This window comes from Castanea sativa, chromosome 12, assembly GCF_040712315.1.
Source record: "Castanea sativa cultivar Marrone di Chiusa Pesio chromosome 12, ASM4071231v1".
NCBI lineage: Eukaryota > Viridiplantae > Streptophyta > Magnoliopsida > Fagales > Fagaceae > Castanea > Castanea sativa.
In genome coordinates this window covers 12,694,241-12,712,928 of record NC_134024.1, presented here as the reverse complement: position 1 = coordinate 12,712,928, position 18,688 = coordinate 12,694,241, and the positions used below count along the sequence as shown (strand labels likewise).

The following is an 18,688-nucleotide window of genomic DNA, read 5'->3' as shown; positions in this document are numbered from 1 at the left end:
CGATTAAATATAGTTTCAACTCCTTCCATATACCGTGAACAAAACGTTAAGCATTCCTCCACTATGTATCCTTCGGCAATACACCCTTCTGGAGCAGCCCTATTTCTTACATAAGACTTAAGACGTGAGAGGTACCTATAATGCACATGAGAAGGTTAGCAATTGACACTAGTTTTTACAAACCTCACATTATTTTTATATTGTACATGTATCACATACGACTGACCTCTCAATGGGGTACATCCAACGGTACTGAACTGGACCACCAATCTTGGCTTCAGTAGCCAAGTGCATGACCAAATGTACCATCACAGTGAAGAAAGATGGAGGGAATATCTGTTCCAATTCACACAACGTGACTGCAATGTCGGCCTCAACACTCGTTATATCTGAAACCGTAACGGTTTTAGAACAAAGTTTCCTGAAGAAACATGCTAACTTTATCAAAGGCCTAGTAACGTGCGATGGCAAAGTTCCTCGTAAAGCAATTGGAAGGAGTTGTTGCATTAGGATGTGATTATCATGACTCCTTAGACCAGAAATCTTGCGTTCTTTCAGATTGATACGGCGTGAGATGTTGGAAGCATATCCATCAGGCACTCTGACGTCCCGCAAAACTTGCAAGAAACCATCTTTCTCCAATGCAAACATATGAAAACACGTAGGCGGTATCGTGTACTTATCATCACCTTTTCGTCGTAGGTGGAGTTCACTCCGTATTCCCATGTCCGCCAAGTCAAGGCGTGCCTTGTAATTGTCCTTTGTCCAGTCCTTCAAGTTCAACACCGTGCCAAGTATATTGTCCATCACATTCTTCTCTATATGCATCACATCAAAATTGTGTCGCAACTTCTGATCCTCCCAATAAGGCAAGTTGAAAAAAATACTTCTCTTCTTCCAAACACACTGGTTTGCCTCACCTCTCTTTCTTTTGTTGTATTTTTCTTGACATTTCTTCCCCAGACAACGTCCAACTAAACTTTCAATGTCCGCAAGTATGCTTGCCGCAACTTGTGGCATAGGAGCCACTCGCATATCAGTAGATCCATCAAATAATGTATCTTCTTCCTAAAATTTGTGGTCCCTACCCAACCATCGCCTATGTCCCATGTAACAGAATTTGTGACCATTTTTTAAATATTGAGAGTCAGTCTCTAATGCACAACAAGGACACGCATACTTACCCTTCGTACTCCAATCCGACACATCTGCGTAGGCAGGAAAATCATGTATGGTCCACATCAATTCTGCACGCAATTGGAATACATTTTTTGAAGATGCATCATACGCTTCTACTCCAACATCCCATAATTCCCTCAGTTCTTCTACTAAGGGTTGCAAGTACACATCTATCGCAATCCCTGGCGATTTAGGACCAGGAATAACTAGTGATAGAATCAAAGATGACCGTTTCATGCACAGCCAAGGCGGGAGATTGTAAGGGACTAGCATGACAGGCCAAGTGCTGTGAGTAGTACTCAGAATTCCGAAGGGGTTGAACCCATTCGCAGCTAGACCAAGTCTGACATTACGAGGGTCAGACGAGAACTGTAAATGCGTACTGTCAAACATTTTCCATGCATCCGAGTCAGCAGGATGCCGCATTACCCCGTCATCTGTACGACCATTAACATGCCATTTCATAGAACTAGCCAAGTCGGGTGACAAAAAAAGTCGCTGCAATCTTGGCTTTAAGGGGAACCACCATAGGATCTTTGCAGCTTTCTTCTTTCCCTTACTAGATGATGCATTATTAGCTGTAACGGATGCCTCATTCGTTTTCCACCTTGACACTTTGCAACAAGGACATGCCTCGAGATTAACATTCTCCTTCCAAAATAGCATACAATCATTGGGACAAGCATGGATCTTCTCATAACCCAAACCCAAATCTCGGACAATCTTCTTAGCTTCATAATGGTCCTTTGGAAACTTAGCGTCTGAAGGAAGCATATCCATCAGGACTTGAAGCAACATAGTAAATGATTTGTTCATCCAACCACAAAGAGTCTTTAACTGGAACAACACAACGATGGCTGAGAATATGCTAAATTTTGTACAACCAGCATATAAGGGTTTGTCCACATCATCTATCATGTTGTAAAACTTTTGTGCACCATCAGTCGGTTGGCCTTCAGCCGATTCTTGCACTCTTTCACCTTCTTCCATTGGTTCGGGTGGCATTTCATGTGTGGGGCACAAATCATGCAACATCCCACGAAAGTCACCATATTGTTCTAGGGAGTCTTGCACATGACTACTCCCACATTCGGTGGCCGTTGGCACATCGGCCGATTCCCCATGCCATTTCCAATGTGTGTAACTTTGAAGCATCCCCTTTCTCCATAGATGTTCACGTGCCACCCCTGGCGGGACCAGACACAAATTCACACATTTGGTACAAGGACAAAAGATTTTCCCATCGCTTGCATGTTTAGATGCAAATTCCACAAAATTAAGTACACCTTGAATATATTCCATTGAACCCCCCTGCTTCTTCATCCAACTTTTATCCATTGCTATAGAAGATTTCAAAATACTAACCTACAACAACATTTGGTAATGCATAGCCAGTTACCCTTCAAATTAGTTAAGATGAAATTATATGAGTGACCGTTCAAACTCGTTGAACCAAATGTTCTTAAAATAGAGGACAAATTTTAGTCAAAGGTACCCTATCTTTCACCAAAAGCATGGTAGTGCATTTAGGTTATTGTCAAATTGTTGTATAGAAATTTAGAATGTGTCTTTGGATGATGGGTTTGCAATATATATAGTATTATGAAGATGATTTTCACGTGGTTAAGAAAGATCAAGGATGTTTCATTTGACAATAACATTTTCTAGCTAGAAAATAGTAGACCCCTAACCATGAACCTTGTAAGCTGAGGTTCTATTTAAACAAATTTGTTGAAGATTATAATGTACATTGAATTTCACCAAAAAAGGATGTCAAGTTTTTTAAAGTCTCAGTTATTGTAACAATAGTCGTATTTTCAAACAAATAAGACAGTCAAACTAAATGCAGTTATAGGTGGTGGGTTTTAGTTGCATTTATAACAACCGCGGCTATAGGGCAACTATAGCTAGATTAGGGAATACTCTTTCTATTTTTTGTATTCATATATTACACCTAGGTGCATGTCCCACAAGGCGAGTAATGAAAAGAAAGCTACCTTATAGTTCAGCAAGCAGTGGCAAATGAAGAATCACAGGTGGCTCAGTGTTTTCCTACCTGAAACCCCCATTAAGAACCAAAAATAAATAAAAAGTACGGTAAGATGTAGAAGATTGGACCACATGTATGGCACGTAATAACAATCATGCACACATGTAAGATGTATAAGAGAGCTAAATATTATATTACACATGAGCTATGCGAATTCACATCAAGATTGTTTGTAATGCCAAATTTACAGTTTGTAACTTACGTCACCATTGACATCGACAAGAATCATTAATTGTTATTTCATTGGAACTTTATTTTGGTTAATGACAAAATAAAATAGAAAAAGGGTCATCCTCCTTACTCAATTGATTTTCTATAGAATTGTAATAGAGCACATATAGTAATAGCATGTATGGTAATATTTCATTTCCAAAATAAATAAAATTGTTGCCCACATAGTAAAAGGTTTGAGGGAACTCACTTGTAGTTAAGGAGAAAATGATGTAGGAAAATAGTTAAGAAGCTTAGCCAGGTCACTTGCAGGCCAAAATCTACTGCCCGCACCAGATAGAATGAGAGTTTGTGCTTTGACTTTTAAGTTCTATTTACAAGAAAAATAACAAGTTAGTTATTTCAAGAAATATAGGCATGGGGCTTTGACCACTTCTTTGAGGTGGCAAGAGTTGGTTTAAGTTGCCTCGAAAAATCGATAAGATTTGTTGATTCTATCAGTGAGAAAGAACCTAATGCATCCATATAATTAATTAGGAGATACTTGTTGAGAGTTGATTGTCACATTTTCTTATGGAGTTTAAAGTTGATTTAATTTATGAAAAACATTAGGCAATATCAATTTGTACGAAGGGTTAAAATTAATTTAATTTATGAAACTTGATTTCATTTATGAAATAAGTTAGCCAAAAGAGAAGACATATGTATGAAGTGATAAACAATTTAGGTACTATAGTCTAGAATAAGAATCAGAGGAAGTTCAAGTTGCATATATATATATATGTGTGTGTGTGTGTGTGTGTGTGTGTGTATACACATACGCGCACACACTCAGGCGTCTCTTCATGCAATTTCAAGGGCGAGAAATTCACCCATTCAATTATAGTACCACTTCTCTTTACAGGGCGAAAAATTCACCCATTTAAATATAATTCCACTTCCCTTTCCAATAGGGTACTGCACGCATGCATGTCCCAACTATGTTTGTTTTACAATTTTTTTTTTTTTGAAAATTTGTTTGATAGGGCCTACATATGTCTCAAATATGGCCCTATCATACAAATCTGAATGTACATAAAGACTTACAACGATGCATCAAAAGCATCAAATGAAGAAAGATATTAAACACAACAAAACACATTGTAATCAACAATGTATCCCAAGGAAAAAGTTACATATATATATATGTAAGCACTTTACAGTTCTAAAGCTTACAAAGAACGATGTTGAGCAATAAGAAAAAAATCTCGGAACAGCTAGCTTTGGTTCGTCCTTTTGGAAGCAATGAGTCCCGTACCCTGATAGTGGAGTTGATCAATGGCTGCATAGAGAATTATGTGTTAACATCTTCAAAATTAGCTTCTCAAACACCATGATATTATGCACAGAAAATTTACCTAGCTACTAGAAAAGTCACAAAGCCAATTTAACAATCCAAGAAAAATAATTCTTTTTCTATTATTTTTTTTAAGTAAAAAAAAATTATTAAAAACAGTCTCCATGTTGCAAAAAGGGGCATGAAGCAACCAAATAGGTATAGAGAAAGCTCAAAAAGGGGCAACGTTGGTATTGCACAAGTTGTGTTTGATAAAAAAGCTGTGTGTTGTTCTTTTAAAAATTAAAAAATAAAAATGTCACACATTTGGTACAGGTGACCCTTCTTTAACCTAGGCACTTTGTATCTTCATTAGCACTGTGCCCTCGTGGCGACTCCTAGCCTCTTCTGCCTATTTTGCAACCCAAAAACCTGTCCACATGAAGCCCAATCACCAACATCAATCAACACAACAATCATAACAAAAATATAATAGTACAGGCAAATTTTTAAGAGGTACCTACACGGTACTGCTTAATTTTCATGCACAAAATGAGACACAAATGCAAATGCTTATTCAAAGTCATCCCCAAATTTAAAAACTACACCAAACTGGACCGGTCAGTTGAAACAGAAACTGGACATTAAATTGGTCTAGTAAAAGTATCAAAACTAGTCAAAACTGACAGTTCAACTAGTAGATTTTGAGACATGATCAGTTTTCGATTCTTTGATGTATAAGGTTTTTAGAACTATGTATTTCTTTTTGGTTTTTTGACATATGTGTGAGAACTTAAAATTTATTCAGCAATATTTTCGAAGCTTGATTTGAGTAGACTAGAGGTAGATGCAAAGCTCATTGTGCATACTATTTCTAAACAGTCTCGTAATTGAGTTAAAGTAAGAAAACTTTTATTGAAAGTGAATGAGTTTCTATATCCTACAATAACTTCTTATGATTATGAGACGTATCATAATGCATATATCTATCAAAACGGAGTATTTTCCTAATTCATCCCAAAAACAATCCTAACGTATTCAAAGCTAACCTCTAATGAGTAAAGTTAGACTTTTCAAATCACAAATAGGTAACATGAAATTAGGCCTAACCACATGTGGGTAAATTGTAATCAACTTTATCTTTATACTTGAAAAGAAATAAACATTTATTCATAGGTTCAACAGTTTGAGCTCAAGAAAAAAAAAATTCCTTGCTGTTTATAAAGATTTTTATTTCAATATTATTTTCAAAACAGTCACATAGTTCTGTATTATTTGTATTCATCACCCTTTAAGATTTTTTGAAATTATATACAAAAAATAAATTACATGTTAGGATTCATTTAGTAACTTATACATAAAAGATAAGTAGATAACTACAGAAATTTATCTATTAGAAAATAAAAAGCCTTTGAGCATGCATATAGAATGTGCGTGTCTCAATTTTCTTTCTATGTTTTACATTTACAGTTTTTGAGTTAAAACAAATGCAATGCAAGAAAAGAATAATTTGACTTTATCTTGGTGTGCATAACCTTTTAGTGGTATTTTTGATGATCGTGTTTTGGAGGTTGTATTAATAAAAGTTTGTTGTTTGTGGTATCTTAAGCTCCCAAGATTTGGTTTTAATGGGGTGTAGATATATTTGACATATAAAATTATAATTGCTTGAGTAGGCCTATAAATTTCACCACTAATGAAAATGCAGATTAGAGGGATCATACCTGTGGTTGCACCTAATTTCGTCTTAAAAACATCTCCCAATTTAGTCCCGTGCAAATACATGACATTCTGAAAAAGGATTCAGTATATATGCATCAATGGTGAGAGGAGATAACACATAGTCAAAGGTATTGCAAATGAATAACACAAGTAAAATTATACTGACACTTTATATAAGATATGAGCAAAAGCTTATCAACTCCTCATCTTGTGCACATCAAAACTTTATCAATTTTGAACAGCTTCTAACTCAAACTCAGCCCACTTTTACAATGAAAAAATTACACTAATGAACTTGAAATTGATTACAGATAAATATCATGGAATAGGCCAACCATAAAGACCTAACATATTCTTTAACTAATACTTAAATATAAAAAATGTCTTACTTAAAATTGTCATATTAGGCATTAAATTGTATCCTACTTAAAACTAATGAATTAATAATTTGGAAATTATTGATAATATTTGAATAGAAAAAATGTGATTGAACATTCATAAACATTTTATTTAGGTGACTTATAAATAATTTTTCTTTCTAAAATCAACTCATTAGTTAGTTTTAGGGGAAAAAAATAAAAGAGAGAAGGAAAAGTAAAAGTTGAAATTAAGTGTCGCCTTAGTAATTCTTATGTAAAAGATAGGAAGTAAAATTCTCGCATTTCATGATAAAGCTCATGTTCATGGAAATTACAATTCTAAAAATTTTGTTAAAAAAACAACTTGCATATTTTTAAATGGATATATAGACGAGTGACATGATTCTAGCTAGAGTTCATATGGACTAAAAATTGACCAAGTGGGACACGCCACACCTTTAGATGTTTGTTTTTTGTTTTTTGTTTTTTGTTTATTGTTTTATTGTTTTTTTTTTTGTTTTTTTTTTCCAATCTAAAGCCTATACGAAGCTCATAGCAAAGCTTTATTACTTTTTACCAAATGCATAGAAAGTTTTATTAATGGGCTTATATTAATTGGGGCTTAAATATAAGCTGTATGAATAAGAAATTAATTATATATCAATTCATAATTTAGTTTTCAATTTATAAATTTATTAGCTTGTTACCGCTAATGCATTTCCCTCAACAACCAATTAGCCAACCAAATCCCGTTTATTAACTGTACAATTCCACGTTTTAAACTTTACTTCTTCTTTTTTAATAGGTTTCTTTAACTTTACTAAGGCAAAACCACTCTTCTAATTGAGCCAGTGCTCGAATTGGGTTTAGTGGTGGAAGAGCAATTTGGTCTTCTTTCCTAACGTGTAGAAGGTAGGCTTGATAATCAGGACCCAAGGTTACAACCAAACCATGTGGAGATCCCCAACAAGGTTTTTGGTCACTTGTAGGTAGTTCTAACCAAGAATATTTGTTGTTGCAGAGAGTAAATAAATATTTTAGACCAGAATCAGCGGCTAAATACGAAGACTGCCTATCATGGCTTTAAAACTACCCTTAACACACAATATCAGACACACACACACACACACATGCTATCTCTCTCTCTCTCTCTCTCTCAAAATGCATAAATCACAGAGCAAATATGACTTAGTGTTGTCCTAGAAATTTATAAATGTGTGAACCTCATTATTTACATAAAATATTTTCAATTAAATTAGAATCATATGAGATTGTTTGAACAAAATTAAAATACCAATGTTATGGTCTTCTTAACATACCAAATTAGCCTTCAAAAAAAAAAAAAAAAATACCAAATTCTTCTTCTTCTTCTTCTTCTTGTTAAGATAAGCTTGAAGCTCTTCTTGTTGGGCAAGTGACTGCTCTAAAGCCTGAAAACCCAATAATCATCAATATGGAATGGAAACCCTCAACATTATTTGGTATTATTTAGTATCAATTGCCTAGCATCATCATGGCCATAGTTAGGATACATTAATTAATGGAAAAACTTAGGTACAAGTCCTGAAGTATTGTACATTGATTCTCCAATTAAACTCAAACATATAGTTGCATTAATGACCAACAAAGCACAAACATTATGTTATCTATTTCAAGAACAATTAAATTCAATGCAATTATGTATCTACCCGTACTTTTTAATAATATGAATAATTTGTAAAAGTTATTGAAAAGAGGGACATTATTTACACACAACATTCATATTTTTTTTTATTGATGTCCACATTTAAAACATGAAGTGGGTGATGAGTATAGACAACATACAATAAGGAGAGTGTAAGAATCAATTCCCTTAAAACAACCAACAAGCATACCATCAAAAGAAAGAGACAGTCAACACATGATGTCTATTTTAATCCTTCCTTCCAATGTATGACACAAATAGAGATAAGTGTAGTTATAACAGCAATTCAGAAATATATGCCTATCACATTAAACCAGGTATCTCCTAGATGAAGAATTCTGTGAAAGGTCAGTTGTAAAGATTTTTATCTTTATTTTTTTTTGGCACTTCTCTGGGAGATCTTATAATTTTGTGAAGGCAACCACATGTAAAATTCTAACTCTTAAAATGTGAAAAAGATACATGCTAAGAAAACCAAACCGTTAATCAAAATTTGGAGTATGCAAAACAAACCACTACCTAAAACCCCTAGTATCATTCTTGCTGCCACGGCAGAACATCTGCAAAAGAACATGCAAAGACAATATAAATGCTTAGGGATTTGCTTCCAGTAATAAAAAATAACATCACAAGAAAATTGAACCAAGCTAGCCAACATATAACCATAGAACATAAGAATGGATATATTCACTGCAAAAGCTAAGGTATTAGACTACTAGCTAGTTATAGGCATCTGAAAACTGACAATCTTACTATCAAGGCATTTAAGTATCCCAAACTAACTTGGCACATCACTCAACTCAGCAGAGAATCAATAAATGGCTTAAGCACTGATGCTCGGCAAACAATAAAATCCACCAATATTATTAGTCAAATCGTATAAAATTCGTATACAGTTTCAACCTCCTCAAGGCTTCCAATATCATCAAATCAGCAACTACATAAAGTTTCATATAAGTGGGTGAAAAGAGTTTTCACAAAATCAAAGGAACTCATTGCTAGACAGGACTTCCAACATTTTACGTCTACTGAATTGTCTGAAATATATTCTCACAAATCTCATTTATTTTTTCAAATTAAGACAAGAGAATGAGAAAAACATTAGAAGCAGAATCTGCTAGGCTTAGAGCATATTTTATGCATGAAATATTGATTAATTTTCCCAAATGACATTGGGCATTTCTATGAATCTAACTTGAACTATCTTATGTTAAAGGTCTTGGCTACTAAAACGCCTATGACTACTAAAACAAAAAGAAAATTGTGTCTTACTTGTATTCACTCCTGAAAAGTCTTGAGGAGGTGGAATTTAATTTTTTAAAACCATTTTGGCAACTCTTTCAATGCCCAAATGATAGGGTGCAGTTTATATTGAGAAGGATGAATAAAGATTAAAAAACGACTTAAGCACCATTTGGTCAGTGCCACAAAAAGTACTTAATTGCTTTTAAAATACGAAAATTAGAATCATATGAAACAGGAATTATTTTTTGCTCTGAAAAATCATGTATTTGATGACCCAAATCAAAGCATGATGAAAATGTTAAACTCTGACAAAAAAAATTAACTACTTCCCTTATAATCACAATCCAAGCAAGAAGAACATATATGTTGTGTTTAGATTCTTTTCCGTGTTCATAATCATACATTAAAAAAGTTTAAAAATTTTTGCTTCAATTGATTAATGAATAACTGAAATCAACATAAACTCTTTTTGGTTTTGGGTAAAAAAAGAAAAAGAGAGTCGTTAAAGGATAGAAGGGAACCAACCTTGGAGACGCATTCCAACTCGGCGAACTTGAAAGCGAGGCGAACTTGAAAGCGAGGCCAATTGACGGCGGAGATTGAAAGACGAGGGAGGCCGTTGGATGGGATGGGTTGGGTTTGGAAGAGGAGGAGTCGGTGAGGCCGAAGAAGAGCTTCGAAATGAGAGAGAGTTTGGGTTTGGGCAGGTGAGTGAGAGAGAGCAAGAAGGAGTCGATGGAGGAGCAGGGGTTTCTGATTTAGGGTTTTTTTGCGATCTAATTTAGGAATGATTTAGGGATTTTTTTTTTTTTAATATTTATACTAAATGTTGAAGCCGCGTTTGATTAAACGCAGCTCCAGACATGTTGAAGCTGCGTTTGATTAAACGCAGCTTCAACATGTCTAGAGCTGCGTTTAATCAAACGCGGCTTCAACATTTAGGACCTGCGTTTAACGAAACGCAGTTTCTGCGGGTCTAGAGCTGCGTTTTTTAAACGCCGCTCCAGAAATAATTAAAAAAAAAAAATCCCTGGAGCCGCGTTTCTAAAAACGCGGCTGAAATCCTACCAGGCAAACGCAGCCTCAACACCAAAGAACGCGGCTTCAGTGCGGGTCTATAGCCGCGTTTTAAAAACACGGCTATATGTGTTTCCTGGAGCTGCGTTTTTGTAAAACGCGGTTCAAAACCCCTATCTGTAGTTGCGTTTTACAAAAACGTGGCTAAAAAACGCGGCCCAAAAGCGCGTTTTTTGTAGTGGTCCACCCTTGTGGGCTTATTTGAGGGGCAATTGTAAGACAGTCCCTATGCATTGCTCGAGAGTTGAGACCACCTAAACTTTTTTCCTTATTAGAGATAGTAGTTACATATATTTGATACACAATATCATTTTTTCCTAAATGAGGCAATTTCTCTTCTGTTGCACTAATTGGCGGACGTTATTCCTTAACTCAAGTCTTGAGCTCAATGGCGTGTAATTTAAGGAAAAGAGAATCATCTTCCATAATTTAAAACTATATAGAATTCAACATAACTCTACGCCTCACCCAGTCCTTTGCCCCCATACAGAACGCAATTCCTAAGCCCCACCCATGCATTAATTGTTTTAGACCCCTTATTTAGAAAAGTCAGAGGTCATAACATAACAGAATCCCTAAACTATTTAATATCAATTTTGTTATGGACACAATTTTGTATGGGCACAATTTGTTGAGATATTGCGTTATCGTGAATGTATATACCTACCATTTACCTTTTTTCTTTTTCTTTTTTTACTATTCATTACTTGTCATTTTAACAGTTGTGGAACAAGTTTTGTTTCTAAACTTATTCATTTAATATGTATAACGACTCTTAGCCTCTAATTATCCATGTACACACCTTTTTTTTTTATACATACTAGCTTATAACCCGCACAATGTGCGGGACACTTTTATTCATTACAAAAGACAAATTGTAGGTGAAAATTTAAACATTTTAGAGTTAGATAATACCAAAAAATATATTTTAAAAAAACTTGCAAGAAAGAAAACTATGAAATCTAATCTTGAAATAGACCACAAAAAAAAAAAAGTCTTTCTTCATCACACATGCACTCAAGCACATCAAAGAAAGTGATTCTTTTTTTTTTTTTTTTCCTTTTAACTCCAAGAGTTAATTATTTCAACCATGTTCCAAATTTCGAAAAGATATTCAAAATTAATTCAAGGTGGTCCAAGAGAGATAATAGGTGTATTTGTTTTTGCTAGAAGCAAGTATCGGTGTCTTCAACTAACAATAATTAATAATTAAAATATCATGAAATTCAAATCCTATAGTAGTAATCTATGAATTACATCAAACTACAATAGTAAGTAGTCTCACAGAAAAAAAAAATTAAAAACAAAAGAATATTGCAAGGAATGCACCAATTGGCAAAATTTTAGACTATGTAAAGATGAAGTCTTTACTTTCATATATACAAAGTCATTCTATCACTTTAACACCACAAAAAATGCCATAACTCCTTATACTGTTAGACAATTTTTTTGCAGAAAATAAAAACAAATAAATTGAATAGTTCCTTCATAATTCAATAAGAATATCCTCAATGTACAACATAATAATTCCATACATTCTAAAAGAAAACATCAGAGAGAAAATTTGGATTCCATCTTACTTTTGTTGTTGAGTTTGAGCTATTTGTCTTAAAGCTTTCCTCTTTGTATCCTTGCACTTCCTGCAACATGCATATTAATCCAATTGAAATCCCTTTCTTGGTATTGAGCAATGCAGACTGCAGGGTGCTTTACTCTTTACCATCTACCTAATTCTTTATAATGGTTTTCACTTGATTTGGACATCAATCATTGAACTATTAAGAAAGATATTTATAGTTACATATCTTTAAGTTAATCAAACCCAAAAACAACTCTACTGTAAGCATCGTACTGATATCAAATGTTAAAACACAAATGTAATACACACACACACATATCTAACTCCATCTAGAGCTTTGGAATTGACCAAGCCATCTGTTAAATCTAACGCATTTCTAATATAATTATGCACCCCAATTTTTAATTCAATTACCAATTTGTTGCTATCCTATCTTTGTAGCTCTTTGAATCATCCTTTTATTCTCTACCCAAATAATAAATCATTTGTCCCCGGCTAGGATAAATAGAGGTATTCAACTTAAATAACTAAAAATCACCATAATGTAGCCATTAAAGTTGGGTATAAAAGTCAAGCATCCATACCAACTTGCAGATTAACTATCACAATACTTCAATACATTGACTTGCTAAACAAAATTACTAAACAAACATACAGCTGTAATTTTTTTCATTTGGTGTTCAAGTAATAACCTTGAAATAATTTTTTTTTCAGACAGTACAAAAGAAAAGGGATCGAATGAGGTAAATAGCATAATGAAATAGATAAATAGTACCTAAAAGAAGCACTAACAGAGAACACAATATTTTATAATTGTGCACTATATATTCTCTTTAGTGGTTTCATCTCCTCCCCATAGGAAACTCCAGGATCAATATAACACTACTGAAAGTCTGAAACAAAAACAGAATATCATGCACACTGTCAAATTGTAGTACTTTCAAAAAGTAGCAAGACCAAATACCATACTTTACTAAAAACATAAACCAATATTGTGGCTTCTTCAATGTGTGAACCCCTTTATTTATAACCTTTTTCCACCCATAATTCTCTTCCAAAATAGACCTTAAAGTATAAGAGGATTAAGAAAACTGACCAAAGAAACTTGGTACATTACACTATGAATTAGGCAAAACAAATACTTCTATTATTCACAAATTGAAAAAGAAATCATTTCAATTGAGTTAAGTACTGTATAAAGCCTTGAATTATTGAATTTTCTCATGTGACTGCATGATAGATTCTCTACTGATCATCTCAACTTGCTGAAATTTCATGGTATTTAAATATTATAAATGGTTGCAATTCTCTACTTATCACCACAATTCACAGATTAGCAAAGTAAACTAACAAATTTAATTTAAACAGAACAATTTAAAACCTTCAAAACTGGTTACAATTCCTTTTACTATTGTTACACTTTTGTTTCATAGTACTAAAAAGATTCTCAATGAATTTTCAAGAACAGCATACAACATGAAAAACCCAAAAAACCAAATATTGTACACACCAAAACCAACACCTAGGAATCTCTGATATATATTTTTTTGATAAGTAAATCGCTGAGAAAATTATTCTCTATCATAACATACAAAGTAATCAATTTCGTACAAAGAACATTATACTTTCAGATTTAACAATTTGAAACATGTAAAACCTAGAAAAACCCAACATCAAAAATAACAAAATCATGACTTAAAATTATCTTTTAAAAAAAATATCGTCTAAAATCTACAATGTATAAACAAAATAACAAAATATTTTTTGATTTCAAAACCCCACAATTTCAATCCCCCTTACAAATAAGGGAACATGTAAGAGAGAAAACAAAACTTGAAAATTAAAGTGAAATGATTTAGTTTAAAGGATTTAAAAGATTTCATTTTGCAGAGGTTTTCCATGATTTCAACAAATAGAGAGGAAAAAGTAGGAGAATATTAGGAAAAGAAATTGATACCTTTGCTTTGATGAAATTAGAGACTCCAGATTGAAGAAAGATTCCACTTCATCTCTGCAGAGAAAGAAATTGAATGTTTTAAATCCAAAAGAGTCGAATTTAAACAAACCCATTACTAAAAATATCTAAAAATATACTCACATATCAGAATTTCAAATTCCTTAACCCTAATTTCTGGAACCAAACCCACCTGTAATTGTAAAAGTTTGAAACATATAACAGATCTAATTTGCGGGGGAAAAAGTCGGAAAATGAATAGGAATACATCAATCGAAGTTTTTGTTTTCCTTAATCACAAAGTAGAGTGAAAGATATTGAAAGGAATTTGAACATAGGTTTTTTTTTTTTTTAAGCGATGTGATTGCAAAGGGAAGAAATTAGCACAACTTATTTAGGTACAGCAGAAGGTGTGGTCTTTTGATTCGATTTCAAAGGTTTATCTTTTATCTTTTCTGGGTTTTGGTTTTACTTTCCATCGTTTTCTGGGCAACCAAACAGATATAGAAAATAGTAGAGAGAGAGAGACCTGTTGGGAGGCGACGTCGGCAGTGCGAGGCTTAAGGAGGAGGTGGAGGTGGGGAGGGTAGGATTAGAGAACCACGCAATCGTCTTCGGACACTGCTTGCATCACTTCTACTTCTGCCGCAACTTCCTCTTCTTCGTCATTGTTCTCTGAGAGAGAGGGAGAGATTTTTTTTCCCTTTTTAATGTAACCCTTCTTGCTTTTTAATTGTCAGACGTGGCAGGGTTAAAAATCCAACCATTGTACCGTACGGATTTTTAAAAAAAAAGTGTACACATGTCTGAATTTTAAATAGGTAGTTATCCTATTTGTCAGCACGCCCTTAAATATATGAACTAACTTTCTCTCAGCTTTGTCTATTATATATATATATAGATTATCCACTGATCTCTATGCATTAGCAAAACGTTAATATAAGATTTTTGATACGAGGATATCAAAGGGGGAAAAATGCACTCTTGAATGTTTATCTTTGTCTTATTGAACCACAAAAGATTCATAAATGAGTGTCATGTCTGCTAAAGTATCGTGGGGTCACATGAAAGAGGACTAGAGGAGTAACATGATGAATTTTATTATATCAGATATTGCGAGGAAAAAATGAAATGGAGCACTTAAAGTTAAGGTGGTTGATTTTGACTGTGTAAAGTATAAACCATTGAGTCCCAAGCCATTCCAATCAAGGCATGAGTTTTGGTAAGATGGGCCATTTCTTCAATTCTTCCTCTTCGCTTTGGTTTAGTATTCGACTTTAAGGGACACTCTGTATTTTTCTCTCTCAGACACGTTGGCAAGACAATGCTTCATTACATGCTCTACCCCGGAGCGCAAGACTTTCTTTTCTTATTTTAGTTTGGATGGAATCGGTTCCTCCTTATATTTACAACTACTATGTTTCTGATTTCTTAGCAATTAAATAAATTGGCCTGATTGGCCTGCCTCTCAAAAAAAAGAAGAAGTAAACATTCAACCTCTCTTTATTCAGTGTTCAAACCAAATAACAGAATTTGATTTGGACTGCTTGACTTGGTTGGAAAGAAAGACTGTTAGAAAATGTATCAAATTGTCTATATTGCGTGTCCCATTTCATTCCACAAGCTAAGATACATATATAAAAGCAAAAATAGAAGAATAATTGTATATATATATATATCGATCGGTTTGATTTGACTTCAAATTTCTTTCGTTTACATTCATCGACAATCACGGAGGAAACTATTGCTAAATAAACCTTTTCTCTTTCTAATTTCCAAACCATACAATAAAAGAACATAAAAATGACTATTACACCACACAAGACACACAACCTTCTACAGTATAACATACTATTTCTAATGCACATGGTGACTTTAAAGGTACACCTTATTCAATACAACACACCGGAGTCATAATCAACGTGATTGCACAGGCCAAATCAATGAGATTACAGACCCTGGTGTGACTTATTATTGTAACCTAATTAAACACTAATCAAGCTTCGTGTACAATTCTTTTTTACTGTGAATTTAGTATGGTGCTGGGGCAACAATTGGTGCAATAGTGAATTCCACAGGCAGCACGGGTCCTGGTGCACCCGCCAACTTCCCAGGCTGCACAGGTCCTGGAGCAACATGACCAGAGCTTTTGATCTCAGACATTGCTCGTCGCGTATTTGCTCCTTGTGCTTCACATAATTTGGGTAGAAATACACCTAAATCGACAACCAAAAAAAGAAAAAAAAAGTTGAATGAGTACATAAATATCAACATTAAATATAGCAATACAAAATATCTCATTACTTGTTCTAAAACCATTGAATTGACTTTCATTTTTGTACCATAAATTAATGTTATAGTAATCACAGTTTATCATCTTAATAATTTATTAAAAAGGTAGTGAAATTTGTTAATCCTAGCATTCCACAAACAGGGTATCAATTAATATGGCTTGCATGCACTAAGCTTGTAGCGTAAATAATTGGAATAAAAATTCTTTATTATATGTCATGTTTTTTAAAAAAACTTTAGTTATTTTATAAGGAAAAAAATGGTGTGGGATATACTTTAATTGGTTGACTATAAAATGAATATACTCATGGTGAGAAGGTATTTTTATTTAAATGGTTGGTCTTTTGATAATTTATGTTTATACCTTCACCAGCAGCAAGATTGAAGTATAGGTCAACAATGTTAGGGCAGCTTCCATAGCACTGAGTTGAGCAAAGCTTTTCTGTGAAACGAGGCTCAAGGAGAGAGTCAGATGAGATTCCAAGTGTTTTACGGTCAAGCCCACATCCTTTGATGCACTGGTCAGTCTCGATCAAATCTTGTATTTTGTCTGCCTCAATTTCTGATGTACGGCATGTGTATGCTTCCTCTCCGCTCCTTTTTACGTGCTTCTCAAGCACACAGCGTTTGCCGGAGGATGACACTGCGAATGCGCATGTGTTCTCGTCCAGATTCTCACATGTTATTGCTCCTGCAACCACCAACAAAAAAAAAAAAACAGATGAAGTGCTATGGTTTGGAGAAGTATATGAAAAGTTTAGTTTTTGGATTTCACAATGTGTAGATTATCACGTTATTTAAAACTTTAAGGCACTAAATACACCTTAAGATTTGACACAAAACGCATTTATTTCAAATGGTATATAAAGTTGTAGTGTAACTTTATATATCACATTCCAAATGAGCGAAAAAAGAATCTCAAATGGTTCATTTTCAAGAAAAAAATGCATGTAAAGAAAGAAAATTTTCTGGATTTATGAATATAATGATAAATTCTACCATTGAATTGTAAGATAGCTAAAAAAAACTAAATTTTTGTAGCATCAAGAAATAAGTGATGAGTGAATGTAAGGGAAGAAAAAAAAAAATGTAAGTTTAATAAATTGGTTTTGGCGTTGGAAATAATTATGTTCATACCTAGAGTGCCTTGAACGCAGAGGGCAATTGCAAGAACCAAGACTGCCAGGGTCTTCAAGCTAATATGAGAGGCCATTGCACTGTTCTAAACGTGAAAAAGAAGAGCTGGTGCTGAGGCCAAATTAGCTATAGGGCTCTCGTAAAGCTAGTAAAACTTTGTGTTTCTACTTGGAGGAATGCTGTGAAGTTTCATGGGTCGTTAGGACCATTTATAGCAGCTTCTATGCACTGTAGATTTCAAAAAATGTGACCACGTAGAATGTAATTTCAATTTTAAGAAATGCGAAAAGTCTTGGTGAACCTTACTTTAGAAACTAGTGAAGCTATGGCCCATTTTGTGTGACCCCACCATGAAGAACTTGAGTTTGTCAGGGCCTTTTTTTTTTTTTTTTTTTTTTTGTTATGAGGCCCCAGAAGATTGGTAATTACTAGTCAATGACTGCCGCTATCAAAGGCGGAGGCATGGCTGTAACATACATGCCACCGGCATGTAAAAACAAAAATATGGTTTTCAATAATTATATATAATTTGGTCGGCACTGTACATTAGAGGTTGCTTATTTGAAAATTGTTTACACGATCGATGCTGATTTTTGTTCTCGCATGTGCCTTGTAAGAATAGAGTAAGAATAAAGTTTGGCTACATACTTTATTGTAGCTTAAAGTTATAATTTCACTCAATATCTTTCTATTAGATTTGAATTTTAACAAATCTATCAATATAGATCACATTATCATCTTATATCTACCTTGCTTACAAAACTTTCAGGAGATTAAAGGTTAATAGTTATGTCATTAATCAATTGTTTAAATTGAAAACTTTTTTAGTCTAAAATTATGCTTAAAAAATAAGTTTATGGATCACATAGTAAATAACATCTAATTGACACAAAATTTGACATGTGTATTAAAAAAATAAAGAAC

The 18,688-nt window shown here is 33.8% G+C and overlaps 2 protein-coding genes and 1 long non-coding RNA gene across 3 annotated transcripts; all 3 read right to left on the bottom strand.

Annotated features, from left to right (window-relative positions):
* Window positions 1–1,068: 1,068 nt before the first annotated feature.
* On the bottom strand, window positions 1,069–2,517 carry LOC142620202 (uncharacterized). Its single transcript, XM_075793603.1, has one exon. The coding sequence runs from the start codon at window positions 2,515–2,517 to the stop codon at window positions 1,069–1,071; it is 1,449 nt and encodes a 482-aa protein (XP_075649718.1).
* Window positions 2,518–12,257: 9,740 nt separating this feature from the next.
* On the bottom strand, window positions 12,258–14,945 carry LOC142618907 (uncharacterized). Its single transcript, XR_012841390.1, has 3 exons — window positions 14,865–14,945; window positions 14,339–14,392; window positions 12,258–12,442 (listed from the first exon to the last, which is right to left on the bottom strand). It is a non-coding gene; the product is annotated as an uncharacterized LOC142618907 (long non-coding RNA).
* A 1,132-nt stretch (window positions 14,946–16,077) lies between these two features.
* On the bottom strand, window positions 16,078–17,962 carry LOC142618593 (uncharacterized). Its single transcript, XM_075791535.1, has 3 exons — window positions 17,765–17,962; window positions 16,992–17,318; window positions 16,078–16,551 (listed from the first exon to the last, which is right to left on the bottom strand). The coding sequence occupies exons 1-3, from the start codon at window positions 17,838–17,840 to the stop codon at window positions 16,367–16,369; spliced, it is 588 nt and encodes a 195-aa protein (XP_075647650.1). The 5' UTR covers window positions 17,841–17,962; the 3' UTR covers window positions 16,078–16,366.
* Between the last annotated feature and the right edge of the window lie 726 nt (window positions 17,963–18,688).